The following is a 24341-nucleotide window of genomic DNA, read 5'->3' on the forward strand; positions in this document are numbered from 1 at the left end:
AGTAAAAAAAAAAAGTGGATTTGCGGGGAAAAAATTGCATCTAACAACATTCTCCCCTTTCGAGTAAGAAAATTGGGACAAAATTGGGGAAAAAATAGGGCAAAATAGGGAAGAATAGAGACAATAAGAGAGAAATCGGGAAAATCAGGATAAAAAAGGGAAGAAAAAAAAAATTGTAAAAAAAACCCAAAAAAAACACTTTTTTTTTAAATCGGGAAAAATCTGGAAAAATAAAAAAAAATCGGGAAACCGATTTAAATCAGGTTTTTATCAGGCCTGGATGCAAGAGTCCTTTTCATTTGCTAGCATTATGAGCATCTGTAAAATGGCGACGAGCTGGAATGCTCCGTAGGGGGTGGAGAATGCGCACGTTTTATGTGCGATCAAGCCTGAATACAATGACCAGGGTAACGATATGTCTGTAAAGTGCTTAAAGATTTCTTAGATATATGAAGCGCTACATGAGCCCATGAATGTAATGTATTATTATTATTATTATTATTATATATTATACCAATTGTGTTTAGGGTAAAGCTCTAGAATGTTTGTTTTCAAACTCTACAAGTTTATACAAATACTCTTAGTTACTTACTGCTTTTGAACTTATCCTCTTGAGTTCCTTTACTTTGTGTGGATCAAGATTCTTGTGTTTGCATTCAAACTTGTAGTTGTTGATCGGGCCAACCTTTGACCCCGTAGTTTCATCCTCGTGTAACCATTTCTTCAGCCATTCCGTTGCTATCCAATCACATCTGCCATCTACAAAAGATGATTTGGAAAATTGTTTACATGTGTCAAGAATTATAACTCCCTGACATCACTATCACAATCACCATCACCATCGATCATTATCATTTCATCGTCATCCTCATCATAAATAAAATAAGCTTTATCATAATCACCATCTACATCACCATCATCATAACCATCACTACCACCATCACCTCATCTTCACTATCACTATCATCATCCTGCTCCTCCGCATTATCATCATCATCATCATCGCGTCATCACTGCCACCATCATCATCATCATCATCATCGCATAACCACCACTACCCCCACCATCACCACCACCACCATCACCACCACCACCACCACCATCATCATCATCGCGTCATCACTGCCACCATCATCATCATCATCATCATCTTCGCATCACCTCCACCACCACCACCATCATCATTGCCTTACCACCACCACCACCACCACCACCACCACCATCTGTACCACCACCTCCTTACCATCTTCAGGATGTATCTGCTTTTAGATGGTTTGTATTTCCTGCTGCATCCTTCTTCCAGCCTCCACATTCCTGGTTCTCATTGCCACCATCTCCACCTCCACCACCATCACCACCATCATCATCATCACCACCACCACCGCCACCACCGTCATCTGTACCACCACCACCTTACCATCTTCAGGATGGATCTGCTTGTAGATGGTTTGTATTTCCTGCTGCATCCTTCTTCCAGACTCCACATTCCTGGTTCTCATTGCAACCATCTCCCTCAACCAGTCCTCAAACTTCTCATTATCCCGCCCGATCAGCTCCTGTAAATAGTCTGGTAGGCTCTCAACGCTCGTGACTGTTGATGAATTATCCACATGACTCTCTGAAAGTGAGAAATGACATACACACAATGATGCATTTACAGCTCCAGAAAGTTTTGATAAACAGTCAAACCTGCTTTAGTGACCACCTGTCTACGAAGACCACTTTTTGTGTTTCTCTTGAGTGAGCGCTATAGACAGGTTTGATTGTACTTGATATAGGCATACATGCTCTGGAAACAATCTCTCTGCAGTCAATTTCCTACACTTACCGAATTCCCAACTGCAACCCTAGACCAATCGCTATACTAACCCTATCTAATCTACTAATCTACCGCATTGTAACCCTCACCCTAACCCATATCTTCCATTGTAGATAAAATGAGAACTGGAGCAATAGTCACCAAACTGATACAATGTAGGTCACTCTTATGTGAACATTCGCAATATATCTTTTTTTCTAAGGCAGTTTGCCAACACTTGTAGAGATACATCATAGAGATACATGTCTATACTACAGTCAAACCTGCTTTAGTGACCACCTGTATAGAAAGACTACCTGTCTATAAAGACCACATTCTTTGTTTCCTTTGAATGTTTTTTCATCGAAACCTGTCATGAAGGAACCTGTACATAAAGACTACCTGCCTATAAAGACTAGTTCTCATGTTTCCCTTGAGTGGTCTTTATATACAGGTTTCACTGTATATGTTATCCAATGAAATTTCTAGTCTCTGAAATTTCTTTGCCTACTGTGAAGTCTAAAACAATTAGGAAGAAAACCGATAACTTCTGTCTTTCTTTATTTAGTACATCAAAAATGGGAGAATAATTCCATGAATGACATCACATATCGTGTCTGGAAAGTCAATGGAATACTTATATAATATTGGATGGCTATGAGTGTGATACAAGAATATATTGCTTGAGCTTTGACAATATTGAACGAGTCAGAGACGAGTCCAATATTTTCATAGCCAGAGCAATATATTCTTGGATCACACGAAAACAAAGACATACAATATTATTAATATTATCTATATCAGACTGCATGACTAGCGAAATAACAAAATTTGACTTCAGGAAATATGGCTTTGTTTTCGTGTGATGTCGATAGTCGAAGTTCCTGGATGACTGAGCAATGCAAAAACAATATTGGTCAGTCGTCCGGGTACTGCGCTAAAGAAATTGAGAACACTGATCTATTGTATCACTTGGAAGCCTATATAGATAATAATAAGCGTTACCTCTCTGGTCTGTGGACCTTCTTTTGTAGACCAACATGTAGGCATTCTTGGATGCATGGTTTCCCTTTGGTACTTTGGGTCTCTTGCCTTCCTTTCCTGCGGCTGAAAATAAGAACATCATCAAATAACTTATTGGATTCCTTTCCAATTCCTTTTAAAATACATAATTAATTTGTTATTTTAAAAGGACAAGAAACACACTAACACATGAATCTTACCTCAAGCAACACGATAAAAATTCTATGTATTTGAAGTGATAATGCATAATACTATCTTAAACAAAAATAACTGACTCTTACAGTGCCACAGGTGATTTCAACCTCTAAGACCCGAATATTGTATCAAACATCTTTTGACTTAGAAAAACTTGTTCTCCTTCTTGAAATCTATAACTCACCTAAAGATAAAGTCGAGTTTTGCTCATGTGATTGCTTTTTGAAAAAACGGTGTGGAATCAAATCAAAAAAGGTAAATCATGTAGCATAAGTATTGGTGTTTACTGCAGGGTTCTGGAATCCTCAAAATGATAAGAAATTCGGCCCTCTTGGTAAAAGTAACAAGCACTGTAGACAGAAAGATGTATATGGGACTCCACTAACATGTGGCATAAAAATTTGGTCCTCATTTTTAAGCTTATATATGTCATATTTAGAATATGAAGGCATTTGAAGCACCATGCTTTTCAGGGAACATTTTTTCTCTGATCCAGACTTGCATAATAACAATGAAAACGCTCACAAATTATTTTTCACCTCTCCCCAAGATCTCAACCTTCTCTTTTATGTAGTTGAACAAACCATGATTAAAACTTGTCTTCTGAGATATTAAATGTGCAGCTGTAGTTTTCAAATATTCAAATTTGTCGAAATGAACAGCTCCATCTTTCACTTATGTATTTAATACATAAAACTTCTTGTTGGCTGCCTGCAAGAAAGCCTATATGAGCTTTGTATAGTCAACGGCAGTAACAACCTTGTTGCAGGCAGTCAATGCTGTCAATCATTAAAGGGATCGTTTAACAATGTTAAATCTGAGATGCATGGCCCTACGTATTATCAGTGTCTGTGAGTCAGGGATTCCTGACTGACCTAAAGATTTATAATTATCATTGCAGCATGAGCTAAAATTCCAGGATTTTATTTCAGAATCTGAGACAATGTTACCGAGTCACTTTAACAGAAAGAAATAGACCACTCACAGAGCTCATCCTCACAGCCTAGCTTGAGATTCTTTCCCTCCATCTTCTGAATCTCCTCATCGTTGAACTTGAACCACACCCCTCCGTCGCCATGGCTACGGATGTGGGCCACGTAATGACCAGAGTAAGCAGTAGGCCCCCTGTGTATCAGTACAGCCTCTAGATCGTACATAGCACTGTTGTCTAGTAATAAGCAGGACGAAAAAAGAAATGCACATAAAAAGGGATTTCCCCTGGTATATTTTCAACCTGATTTAAACCATGGAAGGAGGGACATTGACATATCATTTTTTACCTTGGAATTAATCAAACATGATAATCTATTCCATTTGCATAAATTATAACTATTTGAATGAGCTCTTTTTGAAATAAATATATCATTAGTGCTGAAGTTTCCTTGGTTAATTCATGAGGACCTAGTATACGTGTACAAAATCAGCAAGAAAAATTGACATGCCCTTTCAAGGGTTAAAATTTAGAAAATACAAAGGAAAAAAAAGAACATAAACCCCCATGTACAAAACTAAAGCTAGACTCCGGAACCGTGCATGCCCTTTTTTGTACAAGTTTATTGAGAAAAGGGGACGCACAAAACAAAAGTACAACTTGTTTAGTGTACAGGGTCTTATGATATTGATTATTCTCTTCATGCTCCTGAACAATTAGCCCATAAAATGCCAAGTAAAATGTATAAACTACACTCCAAATATATACTAGATGTACACAAATTATTTTAGGGGTGAATTGTATGTACCTTGGCACCATGAAGTTGTATGAACTAATGCAAGTTAACATTTAATATTTCTTTAATCTTAGGTTGGATATTAATTTAAATTATTTTTTATGCGCCTTGAGCATCTCTAGAGATGGATATGTTGCGCTTTCTAAATATTGTTATTATTATTATTATTATTATTGTTCCCTTTTAACTTAACGGTGGTATTCTTGAAAGCGGACTAACTTCAGTCCATGGTTAATCGACTGACTATATATGGAATGCCAAGTGTCCATATGAATATAGTTTTGATTTGATATGTCCCTAAATTATCATGATAACATAATTATATCGTAGTTATATACTTGTTTATTAATTATGTTATTACATTTTATTTCAATTTAGTGACAGATTAAATTATTCAGACAAAAAATTCATATGGACACTTGGCATTCCATACTTAGTTGGTGGATTAAACCATGGATTAAAGTTAGTCCGCTTTCGAGAATACCACCCAAACAGAGCAAGCAATTCATTAACTGTATTAATACCTCTCCTGGCAAGGTGTTTGGACATGTCAATCTCCTCAGGGAACTGTAGAAAGTTGTTTAGCTTCTTCTTCGTTCCACTATGTCTGAGAAGAAAGAAATCATAAATACAATGAAATTAAATGATAATTCATTATATTTATACAGAAATTTTATTTTAAAGGCATCGTTTAACAATGTTAAATCTGAGTTGCATGGCCCTATGTGTGTAATATTGAAGCCCTAAAAAAATTGTGCCTCAAACAAATATCAATATTTGGGTGACCGATTTTACCATACTCATTTTCCCCAATAGACTGTAGTGTTATAAAAACCTTTGGGTAATTGGTTTTGAAATTTTGAATTCCAATCATAAATATCTGGATAATCAGACGGGCGATCAGCTTGTAAACGTCATGGGATTCCTGACTGACCTGAAGGTTTATAATTATGATTGCAGCATGAGCTAAATCCAGGATTTTGTTTAGAATCTGAAACAAAGATAATAATAATAATATTCCGCTTTTATAAAGCGCTTAATACAAATGTCTCTAAGCGCTTTACAGATACCCAATCCCTTTAACTACGACACATTCACAAAGTGTATCACACCAAATGAATGAAAAGTATGAATGCTTACCTGTCAAACACAAATCTTAAGAGTTGGATATTGAGTACCGGCGGCAGAGTCTGAAGCTTAATGCACCTTGTTGCATTCCTCTTACAGTTACACTTCTCACAAAGATACTGATTAGCGCCCTCTAGCTTCTCCTCCTGAAAAGAAACAAAATCAACAGGGTGAGATCATCAATCATTTCAAAAACGAAAAACACAAAAACAGCAAATTTACAAAGGGTATGAATAATTTAGTTGTTAAATGCATTTTTGTGGGTAAACGTCAACATATTTATTCCCCTTGTCAGTACCCTTGTCAACAATAATTCGCCTTAGGAACTAAATTTTTCTGAAATCCCCTATGCTTGGTATTATTACCAGAGGTGTTACGTACTAGCAAGAACACAAGTAGTAAACATTTCATTCTCCTGAGAACTCCTGCCAACCAGGGGGAATGACACTTACCTTCAGAAACTCACTCAGACTGTCTTCCAGCTGTTTGTGACCTTTGATGTTGAGGTCGAGCTCGTAGAACCGAGACGGCCTCTCAGAACAGTTGCCACAGTGATTGCACCTGTTATAATAGCAAATTATTTTAGCAGTTAGACTTGAAATCTTTTTAGGCCCTCTCTTCCTTTCAAAGATTACTGATCATGAAAGTAAAAGGTGCAATACACAGTTTCCATAAAACACATGGAATGCAATAATTCCATAACATCAAGCTTGTAGCGAGTCTGCCAAAACAGTACTGGGTTTACTTTAAATTTCACACACATTGATATACATAGATCATGTAAACAAGCAACTTTTAAGTAATTAACAAGTCAGAACATTATATTCCCTGTTTACCTTGAAACATATGAATACTGTCAGCTGAATTGCTCCTTGAAAACGTTCCTAACCAAAGCAAAGGGTAATTCTTTCAGCTTACTTCGTGACAAGGTATGTGCTCTCACATGTTCACAACCCTAACTAGTGCTGTAGCTCGGAACCCAAAACCCGGACCCGGCCCGACCCGGCAATTTTCCAAATTTCTTAACGGGACCCGGAAAGGACCGGTAACCCGGTGAGAGTTTGACTGAAAAAATATTGACTAGATTCTATTTGAAAGCTACTACAAACACATCTTGTGTGACCTACCGACCTTGTCCTGAATAGAGGGCACATCGCTTCATTTTGTTTATCATGCTGTCTGCGAGTCCAGACATATAAGTCCCAGGTCAGCATAAATTATCACCCTTAATCCACTCCCTAAAAAGATGAAGCATAAGGCTAGCTACATGTATGTAGGCAACCTAAAAATAGCTCATTTCCCTGTCAGAGTGCCCATACAACATGCTCTACTATGATTGGTCTGTTTGTCTGCCAATTAAAAACAATGATCACATGTAAGGCACATGCTATAGCTTACCCAATATTTGCATATTTTTTGGAATGTGCGCTATAGCTGGACAAAGGCTGCTTGTTGATCCTTTGAACCTTTGAACCCTGTTCAAAGAAACCGCGTGTAATATTACACCCAGCTGGGCCCAAGCTGTCTGGCATGCATTAATCTTTGATAGGGAATGTTTTTGTATTCTAAATTTCTGCGACATGAATGTGAAAGAGATATATCAGATGTGAATGAATTTTTGGGGGGATCGAGAGACACAATGTAAGAAACTTAAGAAAGAAAAGAAAACATGAGAAAAACTACATTACGTAAATAATTCTGTACTTTTATTTTTTTAAGAAAGAAGATCAAATTGATTTGAGGGGGGAAAAGGGTTTAAAACACATTCGGAAGATGAATAAATAGAATGGAAAAAAGATGGAAGGAAGAATGATGATGAAGATAACTTCTTTTTCCTTCTCATCTCTAAAGGCTATCAACATTTCACACACTTATCATTTTTTTTCTTCATTTTTTCTTCTAATCTGGGCTTAAACTTTTTGTTCAATTTTGGTTACGAATGAAGGCAGAGAGAGACAGGGGAAGAAGAGGGAGGATAGACCCCAATAATTTTTCTTCGGAGGACAAATCAGCTTAGGTACATGTATTGTTTGCTAATTAAATCCGCTTGTCAGGAAGTATTTTGGTGATGGAATTACTCTTTTATTTAACTCTCTGCCGACTTCATTTCAGCTCAGCCTCCACCTCAAGCATAACAAATTTTCACATACACACTCTCATACACATTATGTCAATTTGCCACTCACTATATCGTCTATCAGCTAGGTCAACAAACTTCATAATTTATGAATCGTCTGTTCTACAGTGCCAGCAGTCACTGAACTTTAATTTATGCTGGTTTCACTCTCCGCCCACTCGGGGGAAACTTTCTGATTGGTCAGTACAGTGAGCTGATCAGTCACATCACTTGCAGACAGGGCCAGGGAGATCAATATACACACTTGAACACACAACACAAAATCTATGCGTGCAGTGTCTATTGCAAAGACAGGTCAACAGATGTAAAAGATCGAGCCGTCATGCTGTGTTTGTTTACAGTTACTTTTGACGGTTTTATCGTGATGAAAGATAAGTAGATAACGAACAATGAGCTATTTAAAAACTCTTTTTTACTGCCGGGTTTTGTTACCGAGTTGATCCAATTCTGGCTACAGTTCGGCCCGGAACTGGTCCGGCCCGAAATGCTCAACCCGGCGGGTTGGAACCCGATAAGCCTTCCGGGCTACAGCACTAACCCTAACCCTAAGCTTTGATGAAATAAAGCCTGGAGAAAATGTCACTAGGGGGGTGTTTCATAAAGCTGTGCATAAAGTTATGCATGACTTTACGTACGACTTGAATATGAAGAGCTAAATGGAATTCTCAAATCATTTTATTTGCATAATCTAAAGTTGAAATATGCAGATGTAGATTAACCTTATGATTATTAACAAAACATTTTAATGCAAAGTGTATTTTTGGCTACAATTTAATTGAGATTATGAGAAAAAAGTCACACTTTGTTAAAATGTCAGGAAAAACTTTGGGCTTCCCATTTGGCCCTCCATATTCAAATCATTGTAAAGTCATTTGTAACTTTATGCACAGCTTTATGCAACACCCTCCAGACCACATATGTCACAGCACTGTTGACTTACCTTGTAACATATGAATATTGTCCGCTGAATTGCTGCTCGATGACGTTCCTAACCCGAGCATTGGGTTGCTCTTTCAGTGTGCCCTCCAGCAAGGAGATCAGAAGCTTGCTAAACTCTTGAGCATCCTGAAACAAGTTCCAAGAAGAGATGAAAATGAATTAATTGTGAAGTATAAAATCAACCCATCTTTGCTATAGATGCATTTACATTTTAGAAAAGAAATGTCAAGCTTGAACAACCAAAAACAATTCATTCAGAGGAAATGAGTATACATTACAGCTGGATAATATTTGATCTTTAAAAATAAATATATGTTAAGTGACCACTCTGCACGAATCAATCATGACCACTACGAAAGACACCACACCACAGTATCCTCGTTTAGTTGCTGAAAAGGCTTTTGACGAGTGTTAGCATAGACAAAATACCTTTGATTGCAAATTTCACTAAGAAACACTGAATATTGATATCAATTATCTGGACTATGTTAAAATAACAAGAATGTGTGAAAGAAATTTGATTACCTGCTGTAGAGCTGCGTCCAGTCCCAGGCAATTGATGAAATTCGAAGGATCAATGTACCTGAAAGATAATCATCAATTACACTTTCAGACTCACAGACACAATCACTCAATGAAATCTTGAAGGGGAAGAGAGAAATGGGGGGGGGGGGTGGGAGAATTTTGGGCAGTATCTCAACCTCCCGTTTGAAAAACAGTAGTTTCCTAGGAAAAAATATTGACAAATTATTTTACTACCAGACTATCCTGACTAAACATTTTCATACCTTCTTGCAATAACTAAGAATCTTTAGACCAACTAATCAATAAATCAATCAATCAACTAACTCTTGCTAGCTTTATATCGATCAATCTACTATCTATCTGTATATAATTTATCCTTCTATATATTATCAGTATGTATTTATTGATCCACTGATACACATCTTTATTTTATTTTTGGTGGGAGCACTGGTCTAGTGTATGATCTTTGCTTTGTTTTTACATCCTTTGACAAGGTATTATATACCCTGGGTAAATAAAAACATAATATCATTACTATTGTTATTATGTATCAGTGACTCATCGGGCATACCTTCTCTTGCTGAACTGTAACAATGCAAAGAGGAGTTGTAAGTGACCACATATTGAAGTTGGTTGTAGAGATTCGTCGGGAATGGCAGCCAACACTCCATCTGAAATCATAATAAACATAAAATAAAACATTAATTACAAAGTAAAAACAACAACACTAACAACAAGTAAATAATAATTTTATATAGTAATTCTCTTGCTAAACTGTAGCAATACAAAAAGGAGTTGTAGGTGACCACATATTGACATTGGTTTTAGAGATTATTATGGAAGTGCAGCTGAAACACCAGACTAATAATGATAAAAGACGATTTTGAGTACTTGCAGTAAGGTTTCATTTCAAGAGATTGTTATCATTAAACAATCATTCATCATCACCATCACCATCATTATCAACATAATCGTCATCACTATCATCATCCAAGAACAAAACAAATGAGATTGAACAAGAAAAGTAATCTGACTCTTAAACTATTCCTTTCTTATTTTTATATTTGTTCATCCTGTACCTCTCCATACCGTCTCTTTCAATAATTTACGTCACATACTCAGAACAAACAAACATTTCAAAATGTAACACTTTAACTTCCCAAAAACTAGTTGCTCTCTACTCCATTCCCAAGCCTGTAACCCTTATGTTCTATTTTTGTGTTTATTATAATATAATCAGGACTTTAAAAGAAAGGGGGAGGGGGGCTATGAAATGGAACACTCCGTCCTACCCTCAAGCGGTTGATCTTTTCCCCATTCTTTATCCAACGGCCTCCACTTGTAAATGGCTTCTCGAAATTGGCGGTTGTGAAACCAAACCTAACAAGGATTTTAAAAAGAAAGGAAAGAAAACCATACACGAATAAAAGATTGAATCAGGAAAAATGGTCAACATACAACAGCTGCTGCATCAGGATCAAATCTTACAATTGTTATGCATTACTTCCTGTTGAAACTGTCTGACTTCCAACATTCTCTATATCAGTGTAAAAAATTCACTAAAACAGTGAATGCTTTAAGCTCTAGAAAGCTGAAAGAGTGCTGGGGGGTGTTTCATAAAGTTGTTCGTAAAGTCATGCGTAACTTTACGATCAGCTTTATGAAACACCCCCAGGACCACTAACTGTTACTACTAAAAATGTTACCCCACTGATACACCAGAAAATTTATTACAGCTGATCCACTGAAAAAAAGGCTACAAGCCTTTTACACACAACTTTCAAGATAGAAATTTAATTTTGGCCAAATCAGGTTGAACTCGTTTCTTTTTTTGTATGTATCTTAAAGTTTAGCACGAGTACTTGCTGATTTGCTTACCTGTAAGAAAGTGTTGACATAACATGTTGCGCCAAGATTTTTCAATCCGACTAAGTCCTCCTGAAAAAAGGACAAAATAGCATACAAGATAAATTGTGAAACTTCAGGGAATATAACTTATATAATTTAACTGATGAATAACTTGAGTTCTATTATATAATTGAACACACCATTCATCAATAACCGGTAGTAAACATAATACCCACACTGTATTTTCCCTGTACTCTATTTACTATTTTGTGCATAATATATTCAAAGTTATTGATTGCTCACATTGTGATTGCCCAGGGGGCAATTGTCCTGATACGCTCACATCAATAAGTAACACATGTATGTGATAGAGGACTGGAAACTTGCGATTGATTGGAGGACTTGCAAGGTGCTATTTGGATAAATAGCAACTCTCTTTAAGATTGGCCCCTGGATTACTAAAAACATAGTACAATTGCTTTATAGTCACTGACCTTTGTTCTCTTTTCTTCTTCGGGGTCATCCATCTGATACCAGTGCTCATCTCTGATCTCCTTTAGCCATTCCTTCTCACCCAGATTCACCAGGCAGTTGGGATTGCCTTTGCAGTTTCGTCTGGACAAGAAAGAAACATGATAAGTTATAAATGACAAGTAGATCTGAAATAAGATTTTGAGCGTACAGATCATTAAAAAAATTAATTTGTGTACAGCTAGGATGTATACTTTAATCAACGTCAAAAGACTTTATTCACATACTATTGGCTACAGATAAAGAGTAGACCTATAAAATTCGAGATGCACTGCCAATATGGGAGACTGTCTCGAATTTCAGAGACTTTTGTCAAGCATGTGCCCCCCCCCCCCCCATTGAATGGCAAATAAAAAAGGGGGAAAAGTGGGCAGTGTCATGATAATGAATATGTATCAGATTATGCAAATGTGACACCTGTGACCTCAGGAGGTCAGATCGCATGTGCGCGATGTATATGCGATACGCGTGACTTGATACCCAGTGCGGGGAATAAACACCAGACTATGGTTTATGGAATTCAACTACTTTGTTAGTTTGTTTGCACTTAATATGTGACATTGGCGACGAGGATTAATGTTTCTTGGATGTTGAATCTGTGGCTACGAGCTGGAAAAGTTTCAACATGGCATTCGCTGGAGCGGAATTGTTAGCGCTTCGAGGAGTTCCACACTTCGATCCGACGGGTGGTGCAAGTATTGTCAGCGGCAAGTGGAAAGCTTGGCTTGAAGAGTTCGAAGCCTACGCCGATAGTCGCGGCCTGTTTCTGGACGGATGTACGCCGGCCCAGGAGGCGCAACGGAGAGCACTGTTGCTGTACACTGCGGGGCCTGTGGTAAGGGAGACTTTCAAAACACTTCCCAATAAAGGAGAGAGGAATGAGTATCAAAAAGCCACAGATGCCCTAAATGCTCATTATGTTGTCAAACCTAATGCTACGTTTCAAAGACATTTGTTCAGGAAAACAAAGCAGGAAGATGGTGAAACGGTTGCCCAATTTGTTACCAAATTACGACAGGTTGCTATTGGATGCAATTTCGTAGCTGGGGATGTAGAAAACCAAATTCTTGACCAAGTAGTTCAGTACTGCAGAGCTGATAAACTTCGCAGGAGAATGCTGGAGAAAGGAGGTGAGCTCAAGTTAAATGATGCATTGTCCATGGCTGCTGCTCTAGAAGCTGTTGAAGGTCAATTTAACTCCATGTCATTGAGAGAGAGAGAAAGGCCTAGAGCTGGTGGACAAGTTCAAGTGAACCAAGTATCGTATGAGAATGACAGAAAAAAGAATTTGGAATGCTACCGATGTGGGAACAAAGGACATTTTGGGAAGGATGCATCATGTCCAGCCAAAGGAAAGATCTGTCGGAAATGTGGAGGCCAAAACCACTTTGCGACAATGTGCAAAAGTAAGGCCAAGAGCACAAGTGAGGCGAGAGGAAAATTCAGAGATGGGAAGTCCAGAGATGGAAAGAAGTATAAGAATAGAGTTCGCCAAGTGGAAGGTGAACCCAGAAATGATAGTGATGATGACAACAGCCGTGGCCGTGATCAGAGGTACTATCAATTTGCTGTGAATGGTGATCATGAGAAAGTCCCAATAATCATTGGAGGTGTCACAGTCCCAGTGATAGTAGATTCGGGAAGTGATTGCAATGTAATAGATCAGATATTGTGGGAGAAACTGAAGAAGGACAAAATCATCTGCAAATCTACTAAGAGTACCAAGAGGCTTTATCCATACACATCACATATACCATTAACGACCATTGGATGTTTCACAGCCACCGTAGAAGTTGGCAAGATGAAGTCGACTGCAGAGTTTGTTGTCATCAAAGAAAAGGGAGAACCTTTACTGAGCAAACATACGTCTAGAGAGCTGGGAGTGCTCCAGGTGGGAATTGTACATGTAAATGCGGTACAGAGTTATGCAGGTTTAAAGCAGGAGTTTGAAGCAGTCTTCAAAGGAGTAGGGAAGTTGAAGGGTCGACAGGTGCAGTTAGCAGTGGATGAAACGGTGAAGCCAGTGGCCCAGCCTGTGCGAAGGACTCCATTTGGACTGAGAAAAAAGGTTGAGATGAAGATTGCGGAATTGATCGATCTCGACATCATTGAGCCAGTTGAACGCTCCACGCCATGGGTAAGCCCAGTTGTCATAGTTCCAAAGAGAAATGATGAAATCAGACTGTGTATCGATATGCGTAGAGTGAACGAAGCAATCATAAGAGAACGTCACCCCATTCCCACTATTGAGGAAGTCCTACAGGAGCTGTCGATTAGCAAGGTCTTTTCGAAAATAGACCTGAAGTGGGGGTACCACCAACTGGAGTTACATCCGGAGTCTAGAGAGGTGACAACCTTTGTCACTCATTGTGGGTTGTTCCGCTATAAGAGACTGTTGTTCGGAATCAATGCTGCTCCAGAGATTTATCAATATGAGATACACAGAGTGATAGCTGGGATAGAAGGAGCTGCGAACATATCAGATGACATCATTGTGCATGCATCGACCCAGAAAGAGCATGACAAGAGGTTGAAGCAGGTGCTTGGCAGACTGCGGGACGCAGGACTTACTGCAAATGCAGAAAAGTGTAAGTTTGGTGTCTCTGAGTTGGACTTCATGGGGCACAGACTGACTAGCGAGGGACTCAACCCAGGATTGGCCAAGGTGAAAGCAATTGCAGAGGCCCGTGAACCCCAGACTGCAACTGAGATGAGAAGTTTCTTGGGGCTAGTCAACTACTGCGCAAAGTTCATTCCGAACTTTGCTACATTGGCAGATCCACTGAGAAAGCTGACCAGAAAGGACACGCCATTTCAATTTGGTCATGAACAGCGACAAGCGTTTAAGTCGCTAAAGGAAAGCTTGATGAGTGCAGAGACCCTGGGCTACTATGATCTAAATGCACCGACAAAAGTCATAGCGGATGCCAGTCCAGTTGGCTTAGGAGCAGTGCTGGTGCAGGTGCATGCTGATGGCCCGAGGATAGTAGCATATGCCAGCCGCTCGTTAAGTAACGTTGAAAGGAGATACTCTCAGACGGAGAAAGAAGCCCTTGGACTTGTGTGGGCTTGTGAAAGATTCCATGCGTACCTGTATGGAATAGAGTTTGATCTAGTGACTGATCACAAACCGCTTGAAGTCATTTATTCACCGAGATCTAAGCCATGTGCGAGAATAGAGCGGTGGGTTCTGAGGCTTCAACAGTACAAGTACAGGGTAGTCCACATCGCAGGAAAGTCCAACATAGCAGATCCATTGTCAAGATTGCTGAAGGATGATCAACCGAGAGAAACTTCTGTGTTGGAAACAGAAGCAGAGAGCTTTGTGCGTTTTGTGGCAGTCCAGTCAACGCCAGGTGCGGTGACAACGAAGGAAGTCGAAAGAGAATCTGAACATGATCCTGAACTCGAAGTTATCAGAGAGTGTATTCACAGTGGACAATGGGATGATTGTCCATATAAAGCATACATTCCCATCAAGGATGAACTCTGTATAATTGGTCAGTGTGTGCTGAGAGGTAGCAGATTGGTGATTCCACAGGCACAGAGGCCAAAGATGGTGTCATTAGCTCACGAAGGACACCTGGGCATTGTTGGCACCAAACAGAATTTGAGAACCAAGGTATGGTGGCCAGGATGTGAGAAAGATGCAGAGAAATTCGTCAAGACGTGTCATGGTTGCCAAATCACAAGCAGGGGTAATCCACCAGAACCAATTCGAAGTACTATGTTGCCAACAGGACCTTGGGTGGATGTAGCTGTTGATTTCCTAGGACCACTTCCGACAGGAGAATCTATACTTGTGGTAGTTGATTATTATAGCAGATACTACGAGTATGCAATCATGAAATCAACCACTGCAGAGAAAACAGTCAAAGCCCTGGCTGAAATCTTTGGCAGACATGGGTTACCTGTGACGTTATACTCAGACAATGGACCCCAGTTCATCTCAGAAGTTTTTGCAGAGTACATGAACATTACAGGAATTCACCACCATCGGGTGACTCCTAAATGGCCCCAAGCCAACGGCGAGGTCGAAAGACAGAACCAGAGTATAGTGAAAAGGCTTAGAATTGCACAGGCAGAAGGCAAGGATTGGAAAGAGGCCTTGCTGACTTACGTCGCAGTCTACCGGGCTAGTACTCATTCGACAACGGGAAAAAGCCCGGCAGAAGTGTTGTTCGGGAGAAAGATCCGAACTAAACTACCACAAATTCAGGACATTAGTGAGGATCAGGAACTCAGAGACAGGGACCTCCAAATGAAAAGTGGTGCAAAACACTATGCAGATCTGAAGAGGGGAGCCGTACATTCTGACATAGTGCCAGGAGATAAGGTGATAGTAAGACGTGATGAAAGGAGGAAACTAGACACGCCATACTTTAGCCAGCCATACACAGTGACAGCAAGAACAGGAAGTATGGTAACTGTGAAATCACCTGACGGAGTCCTGTATAATAGGAATGTATCAAGTGTAAAAAGATACATGTCCCGAGACACTCATAACGAAGCTGCCAATCCAGAGAGGACAGACGGCAATCCTGAGGCGGTGACCGGTATTCCTGAAGGGTCGGACGGTAATCCTGAGGCGGAGACCAGTACTCCTGAGGCGGTGACCAGAGATCCAGACTCAGAGGCAGCGAGCAACACATCAGGCGGTGACCAGAGACATCAAGATGGTGATACCCAAGCAGAGACAACAAACACCAACGTTCCTATGGCAGCTAGTAGACCACAACGCCAGAGAAGATTCCCTAAGCGATATGATGATTTTGTGTGATTCCAGATCAATATGGTGGGGATGAGCTCTTTGTAAAATAGCGACAGTGATATATGAAACTACATGTGCCAAGGAGAAATGTTTGGAAATCATTGGTTGAAGCCAAGTTATGATTTAAAGGGTGTACGCCTTGCGCTGCCCATAGTTGTGAAATCGACATGTTGGAGAAATCACCATGGAAACCAAGTGTACGAGGAAGTTGTGTTATGTGCTAAAATAATAAGTTCTGATATATATATGTTTCAATATTACACATACATTAATCAATGTAAAAGGGTGTACGCCGAACGCTGCCCTTATTGTATGTGATAGGTGTTGCGAAAAACACAAGTTTGAGTTGGAGCATCGATCAGTTTTCAAAAATGGATTCAATCATCGAAGAGAGTATTTCCAGAAACTTCAGTTTCAGCTAGTCGTATGAACGCTTGGAGATAACAGATGATTTACACAAACTCAAAACTAGAACTCAAATAGTATCCAGTGAACAGTTGAACTTTTATTTGGACCACAGACTGGATGCATGAAAGATATTGCATGAAAGATATTATATTGCATGTTATGTTTTATGTTGTTCAACAAAGTTGTTTGGAAGATAAAACATTTGGGAAAAGTTTATCGACCAGATAAATTTGTTGTTTGTTAGAAGTTGTTCTTTGAAAAAAAAAAAGGAAGAAACAAAAGCAAATGCATCAAAGCATGTTTATTTCAGTAATTCACATATGGCTGAAACACAAGAACAAAAGAAATATTACAAGAATTTTCAGTGAAACTATAGTATAAAAATAGACCAGGATAAAGTTTCATTCTGGCAAAGGAGGGATGTCATGATAATGAATATGTATCAGATTATGCAAATGTGACACCTGTGACCTCAGGAGGTCAGATCGCATGTGCGCGATGTATATGCGATACGCGTGACTTGATACCCAGTGCGGGGAATAAACACCAGACTATGGTTTATGGAATTCAACTACTTTGTTAGTTTGTTTGCACTTAATATGTGACAGGCAGGGGAGGTGAGCTGAGAGCGATGGGAAAGATGAAGTTGTTTTCTTCGGCGCTCTGCTGGTTTCAGGTTCCCGATCCATGCGCTGGCGATGCGAAAACGGATTCAGCGTAAAACAATACCCCCAGTTCACCATCTATGAATGAGCTAGTTTTATGGGTTGTCCATCTTCCCAAGCCCAAGGATTTATCGCTTTAGTCTTAATTAACGTGAAACTCTCTCTCTGTAGACCCCTCTACAACTACAAAGGTCAATGTAAAATTCATCAAAAAAAATCATTGTAGAACCTGTTTTTCGCATCGCCAACTCCCGGATCGGAAATCAGAATGGTCAGTGAAAATGCAGACACGTCTGTCCCAGAGACACCAAGTTTAAAGATCGGCAATGCGTGACATTTTCATGATTCGGCGCGTGCGAAGGTACTATAACACACGTAGGCCTATAACTTATAAGGTATAACGTTTTTTCAAAATCTAGCGTGCGCGTCGTGCGTAAGAGCATTTTCAGACCCTCGAAATGCGTGATACTTGGTAGCTCAGGGCAGCGTCTCACGAAACCGTCATAAGTACAAGTTCACTGACATCCCATTGAAACGTGTGTATTAAGTTTAACACACGTTTCAATGGGATGTCGTTGAACTTGTACTTATCACGGTTTCATGAAACGCTACCCTGCTGTCCATGTTTACAAATTTACGAAGACGATCCTCGTTTGTGCGCACGATCCTTATTCTCGGACCAGCACCCGGCTCCCGTTTAATTTTTCAAATTAATGTACCACCTTAGCGCTTAACAACACAAAACATCTCTCTTACTAAGTCTCACTGCACTGCCCCCACCCATTTTCTAAACCAGTGAGCAGTGAGTTTGAGTTTATGATGCGACATGACTGAGTTTTCTTTACAAACAATGTTGTGTGAATGCATTTACCTGCACGACGTTGAACAAATTGGGAGATTCACACGATAAGCGACCCGAACATGCTCCTCCGTCACTTCGTCTGGAGAGGTTGTTTCTGTCCATCGCCAAATTTCTTTGTCTGAAGCCGATTTGCTTGGCATTTCAATAGCTGTTTTCTCCCTAATAACAAACAATTTTAGATAAAAACGTTGGCATACCAAACTATGTCTGAGATCGGCGGCAACAGTACGGCTGATTTCGCAACAAACAAGTGGAATTCGTTCGCGCGAGAAAATTCACACACAGTGTTTTCATTTTTTCATGATCTGGAAATTTTATAAGAACGTAGATGACGCTATACCATTTTGCTGCCGGGAAGAACACGTAGATCTATGTTTATGATTCTTCACGAAAAACACCATCAAGGGTGATATTTGCTTTCCTAGATCAGTAATTATTCATAGAATTTCCAGTATTCTAGAAACCGTCATCATAGACTTTAAAATGGGCTTCTTGGACAGCATACCAACCCATATGGTAAGGAAGATTTTAAAAAATTGAATTAGTCTTTTACTGTGGTCCCACCTGAAGCGATATGAGTTTGTGTTTTACTCTTTTTAGCACAATGATTGAATGAGCAGATGAAAGGAAATTGTGTTTTTTCAATTTGACTTAGATTTACATTCACGCATAGACTAGGTCTATTGTACGGTACAGTAATCTGTAAGTGTTATAAAACAGTGTGCAAAAAAAAGTCCAGTGTTTTTTTAGCTTTGTTTTGTCATTCTGTATTGTACTTTTATTGACGGTGGTGTTTTGTGTTTTTTTCCTCCCTTTATTTTTTTATGAATGGGTGACCAAAGTTCGCGTACATTTTAGAACATATTACAAAATGTGATATTCGAACTACGATTTCTCATATTCTACACAAATTTATTGATTTCAATTACCAAAGGGACGGCAAAGTTTTTAACTACAGATTAGTTCAACTAGAAAATTTTAACGTCAAAGGATTTCAGAGCGGAATTCATTTCGGAACGGACGCAAAATAATGCAAAATTTGCTGATCTTTTGTCAATATTTTCACAATTTCGTACCCAATCCTGGGTAATTTTATGTTCCTCTTTCCATTGGTGATATCAGATTTTCGTAATCTTACTGTTTTTTTTGAGATAGCGAACTTAGGTCACGCGCGAACTTTGGTCACACCACCATACTGCAAATTCTCCTTACGCCAACACCCCCAAATCCAAATGCCTCGATGTTGACCTCTTAGATGTAATTTTGAACTACCTCGAGTACTTACATGCTTCCGTTGCATGCTAAGGTCCTGGGCCAGTTTCTCAAAACCATCATAGATCTACTTCTCAAGCAGTTGACTACAAGTTATACAATGCATGTTTCAACGGGATGTCCAAGAAGTTAAGACTCGGAACAGTTTTTTGAGAAAAGGCCCCAAGAATTTGTTTTGTGTATGGATCATAAATTTAAAAATGTATAGCAGGCAGTAAAAAGAGGAGATCTTTCTTAAGAAATATAGAATTCACATGTTCAAGTTGGCCCAAAGTTTTTCATCTGCAACAAATGTAAAGAAAGTAAATTTTGTTTCCTAAACGCAAGACTGTCTCCCAAATAGGCTACAAAAAACCTTGATAAAACTTTCTGGCAAATAGACAGCCAGTCACAGCTCAGCCTTCTGAATATGAAAGAGTCTGCTGTATGGGCCATGTGTCTCTATTGACAATCTAGAAAGAGATTACTAGATTTAGCGCCCTCAATTGTCTGATAATGACATTCAGCAATTTTATCTCTTAACCGTTTATCGTTTTTCAGATTTTTCAGAAATACATATTAGCATGATTAATACTTTCCTTTTCTGTTTTAATTCTATTTCTCGCCAGGATTATACAGGACAGAAGCTAGCGGAGCAGATATTTCAGGCAATAATCATGCTCTTTGGGGTAAGTCATTTTCATTGAGATTTGTTAAAGTTTTTGTGGAATGATGAGTCTCATCTACGTTTACGTGGATCAGTCATCTAATGTTAATCAATCTAAGAAAAGTAAGGGCTTCACATTCTTATTATTTTTTTAAGTGACACAAAGTTTAAAGGTTCATACTGTCAAGTGATTTGAAATAAAATGAAATAAAATGAAAAGTAAAGAACTAGGAATCTTCTTTGTGAATCGGTGCAATGTGTCCCGTTTATTCATACACATATAAAGAGCTACTTTTTAACTTGTATTCATTTTCAGGTTGTAGGGTTCGTCTGGGGTTATGTCTGTGAGCAGTTTGTCCAGACTGTGTACATACTTGGTGCTGGCTTTGTTCTTTCCTGTATAGTAAGTACCAAACAATTCTTCAAATATTCCACATCAAGGGGGCGTTTCACAAAAATTGTCATCGGTGACAAATGACAGTTTTTGTTATAAGCTACTGAAATCCTTGCTTCTGATAGGTTATCAGCTTATTTGTCACTGATTTTTTTTGTCATTTGTCATTGAAAAAAGGCTTTGTGAAATAGGTCCATGTTCATGTGTTTCATGCTAATCTGCAACAGACAAATTATTCACAGAAGAAGTTCACTGTGACACAAGTTGGATTTAATGAAAGCAGAGTATTATATCCATGAATTATTTTAGAAAATCAGATTTAAAAATTTGAATGTTGTAATTTTTTTGGAATTTGTTATAAATCAGATGTTCATTACATTATCTGTAGGTGTCATTCTCCCCAAATTTTTCTCATCACTTTTAATTGCTCTACAGTTAATTTTCATTGTGAGACACATTCCAAATTTGATTTGTGGCCCATGCTCTCTCCTCTATGGCACATAATAAACTTATTGGTTTGGTCTGGTCTGATAGTTTGTTTTACCTGACTGCTAAGAAAGCACATGTGTGCTTGTAAGTAAGCAAACATTCTGATTTACTTGCAGCTGCTGCTATCCAACTCTAATGGAATATAAGAAGAAGAAGAAGATTTTAGATATCAGATAATTTAGAATCGCTTCACACACCATGAACAAGTTCTGCTCAATCTTAAGTTTTGTTTTAGCCCCAAATGTGCTGTGACCTACTGACAACAATTACGTGTTGTATTGTCAAAGATAAAGGGTTAGGGTTAGGGTTTCAATTAGGTTTTAGGTTTGGTTTAGGATTATGGTTACGGTTAGGTTTAAAGCCCCACTGTCCTACTTGTAGCTACTTGCTCCCTCTATATAGAAAACTTCCCCAATCGGTGCCTGTTGGTCCCCTATGATCCTCTTTTTCTTATGTTAGTTGAGAGCTGAGTTAATGAGATAGCCACCTGTCAGTGACCTCTCTGTGTGGTCCAATCCCTTCTGGCTCAGTAGTATTGACGGTCTTTAAGTTCAAAATTTAGTTACTGGTAGTACATGTATAGGATATTGACCTGGGAGGAATTGTTGGTGGAGCATGTGTCGTAGAACCATCCCAGAGTCGATCCATAATTATGTCTTTGTCGCGTCTTTGTTGTGTCTTTCAGTTGACCTTACCACCCTGGCCTATGTACAGGAGAAATCCAGTCGCATGGCAGAAGCCTCAACAACAAGCAACCATCGCGCCGCCAGCAGAAACTACGACACAATCAGCAAGGAAGTCAGGGAAGAGGAAGGACAAATCCAGATAGATTTGTCTCAACATTTCATTAAATATTCCCATTTATTCAATCTTTTGTTTCTCTTTAGGCTAGTCAAAAGTATTTCAGTTTCTATTTAGACAAGTTAACTCAATGCCTCACAAGTAATCTACCTGTGCCACAATGGAAGGACAAATCCAGATAGATTTGTCACAACGTTTCATTAAATGTTCCCATTATTCTATCTTTTGTTTCTCTTTAGGCTAGTCAAAAGTATTTCAGTTCTTTTTAGACAAGTTAGATCTTTAAATGCCATTGTGGCATTGGAAGATTATTTGTGCCACATATAAAGAGTTAACAGTCATAGTCTCTTCTTCATAGGCCACTGGCACCTATTCTTCCTTCTTCTTCTTCTTTTTTTCCCATAACTTGTGGAAATTTTTCTTGCAATTTATTTTGGACATAACTTAATTTGGATAATGGCAATTGTTTATAAGATATGGCCCTGATTTGATGTATGAAAATAGAAATCTACAGGGATTCTGTCTCGTGCACCCAATTTCATTGCATAAGTATGGTTGATAAAACTACTTGTTTTAGGGCAGTTACTTTTAATGTAATTGTGAGCACTTTTTTGTCAATGTTGTTTCGGTGATTGTTTGATCATTGTCTCTTTTACCCCCTTGAGAATTTATCAATGTAGCACACTGACAATGCTATGAAAGTATGTCTTTATTCTGACACAGTTTAAAATACTTTGATGTTATTCTTTGACACATACACGGTAGCACTGGATAATATGCAATACAATAGTGTACTGATCACCCTTGTACATTGTACATTGTGTGTCTAAGAAATCATTATCCATTTTGGAGAAAAAATCAGGAGCTCATAGTTTGTTTTTCTATTCTAATTTTTTTCTTTTTTGTGTCCTTTTTGGTATGTTGCTTGTACGTTCTTATGATGAATATTATTTGTTTGACTCTAGTTGTGTCTGTCTTTGATGTTTCTTGTTTTGGGTTAAATTATTTAGTGTATACCATGTACATTTATTTCCTTTTTTCCTCGTCCACAAATATTCAAAAGACAAATTAGATAAAATTTGTCAATGATTGGAAATCTTGTTACTGACATCTTCATTTGTTTTGGTACATGTATATAAAGTTTATTTCATTCCTTAGTTACACGACTTAAAGATTTAATACTGTGTAGTGTGTACCAAATTTCTTGCACTTATATCTCAATAAGCTAAATTTATCAATTAAAATATTTGTTAAATTGAGAATGGAATATTCATGAATTTCTTTATTCTTGGTGCCTGGGAGTTTGGTTGTTTGAAATACTGAATGATGGAAATAAATTTCATGTGTCTATAAGATTATGGACCATCAGTGCAGAAAGATGAACAAGTTTGCCGTTATGGTTACACAAGCAAAAGTTATTGATCAAGGCCATTAATTTATCAATAGCTATAAGTTTAATTGAATGCAAATTGGCAAGTAAATTGTGGATATGCGTTAATATGCTATTTTTTACAATGGAGATGTTACACAATGGTCTTTGGGCGAGTAACCTTGACATTGAATCAGCTAATTTACTTCCATTGGTAATAAAACGTGCATTTTTAGGCATATGAACTTATTTAGATTTGTAAGTTTGTGGTTTCGCCATGAGGGTTATAGTCCTATAAAGGACTGTTGGGTTTGAAAGAAGATTTTTAAAAGATAATAATAAAAACCCCACACTCTCTGTCAGGACTACCCAGATGGTGAAACCATGAACTTGTGAATGTATACACACCACCATGCAACCCTCAATCTCACAGATCATCTGAACGTACATGTATATAAATGAATGTCTATTGTGTATTTTGCGGATGGTTTCATTGATTGCTCTTTGAGAGGAACATTGAATGAATGATTGAAACTTCCCCCAAAATGGATTAAATAGTTGTATTAATCAAAGTGCAATCATGAGTGTGAAAAGGGAAAAAGAGGGAGAGGGAAGGGAATGGGAGAGAGAGAGGGAGGTTACTAAAAAGACAGGAAGCAAGTGAGAAAGAGAGGAAGGGAGGGATAAAGGAGGAAGAGAGAGCGTGGAAATGGAATAGGGAGAGGGAGTTGGAGAGAGAAGGCCAGAAAGCGACAAGCGAAGATGATCCAATACACCCCATAAATAAACTTTCAATATTATTTCAGTTCGAAT

The 24341-nt window shown here is 38.5% G+C and overlaps 2 protein-coding genes across 3 annotated transcripts in view; one reads left to right on the top strand and one right to left on the bottom strand.

Annotated features, from left to right (window-relative positions):
• The window catches only part of LOC115918523 (ubiquitin carboxyl-terminal hydrolase 48-like), a 34804-nt gene extending 15984 nt beyond the window's left edge, over window positions 1-18820 (bottom strand). The window contains exons 1-14 of the mRNA XM_030981729.1: window positions 18567-18820; window positions 11815-11935; window positions 11351-11410; window positions 10765-10852; window positions 10044-10143; window positions 9473-9530; window positions 8949-9073; window positions 6324-6432; window positions 5884-6017; window positions 5268-5350; window positions 4002-4184; window positions 2804-2905; window positions 1418-1618; window positions 593-759 (exon numbers count right to left, since the gene is read on the bottom strand). Coding sequence (XP_030837589.1) covers window positions 593-759; window positions 1418-1618; window positions 2804-2905; window positions 4002-4184; window positions 5268-5350; window positions 5884-6017; window positions 6324-6432; window positions 8949-9073; window positions 9473-9530; window positions 10044-10143; window positions 10765-10852; window positions 11351-11410; window positions 11815-11935; window positions 18567-18697 — 1662 coding nt within the window. The 5' untranslated portion in view covers window positions 18698-18820. The remainder of the gene's footprint in view (window positions 1-592; window positions 760-1417; window positions 1619-2803; window positions 2906-4001; window positions 4185-5267; window positions 5351-5883; window positions 6018-6323; window positions 6433-8948; window positions 9074-9472; window positions 9531-10043; window positions 10144-10764; window positions 10853-11350; window positions 11411-11814; window positions 11936-18566) is intronic.
• A 97-nt stretch (window positions 18821-18917) lies between these two features.
• LOC583925 (signal peptidase complex subunit 1) lies at window positions 18918-24004 on the top strand. Of its 2 annotated transcripts, XM_011671070.2 has the most exons (5): window positions 18918-19073; window positions 20438-20497; window positions 20792-20878; window positions 22044-22183; window positions 22338-24004. In XM_011671070.2, the coding sequence occupies exons 1-5, from the start codon at window positions 19041-19043 to the stop codon at window positions 22339-22341; spliced, it is 324 nt and encodes a 107-aa protein (XP_011669372.1). In that variant the 5' UTR covers window positions 18918-19040; the 3' UTR covers window positions 22342-24004. The 2 variants fall into 2 exon arrangements, with proteins under 2 accessions (XP_011669372.1, XP_788906.1); XM_783813.5 differs by having other exon boundaries at window positions 22044-24004.
• The last annotated feature ends 337 nt before the right edge of the window (window positions 24005-24341 follow it).

This window comes from Strongylocentrotus purpuratus, unplaced genomic scaffold, assembly GCF_000002235.5.
Source record: "Strongylocentrotus purpuratus isolate Spur 01 unplaced genomic scaffold, Spur_5.0 spur5_contig_822, whole genome shotgun sequence".
In the NCBI taxonomy this organism is placed as follows: Eukaryota; Metazoa; Echinodermata; class Echinoidea; order Camarodonta; family Strongylocentrotidae; genus Strongylocentrotus; species Strongylocentrotus purpuratus.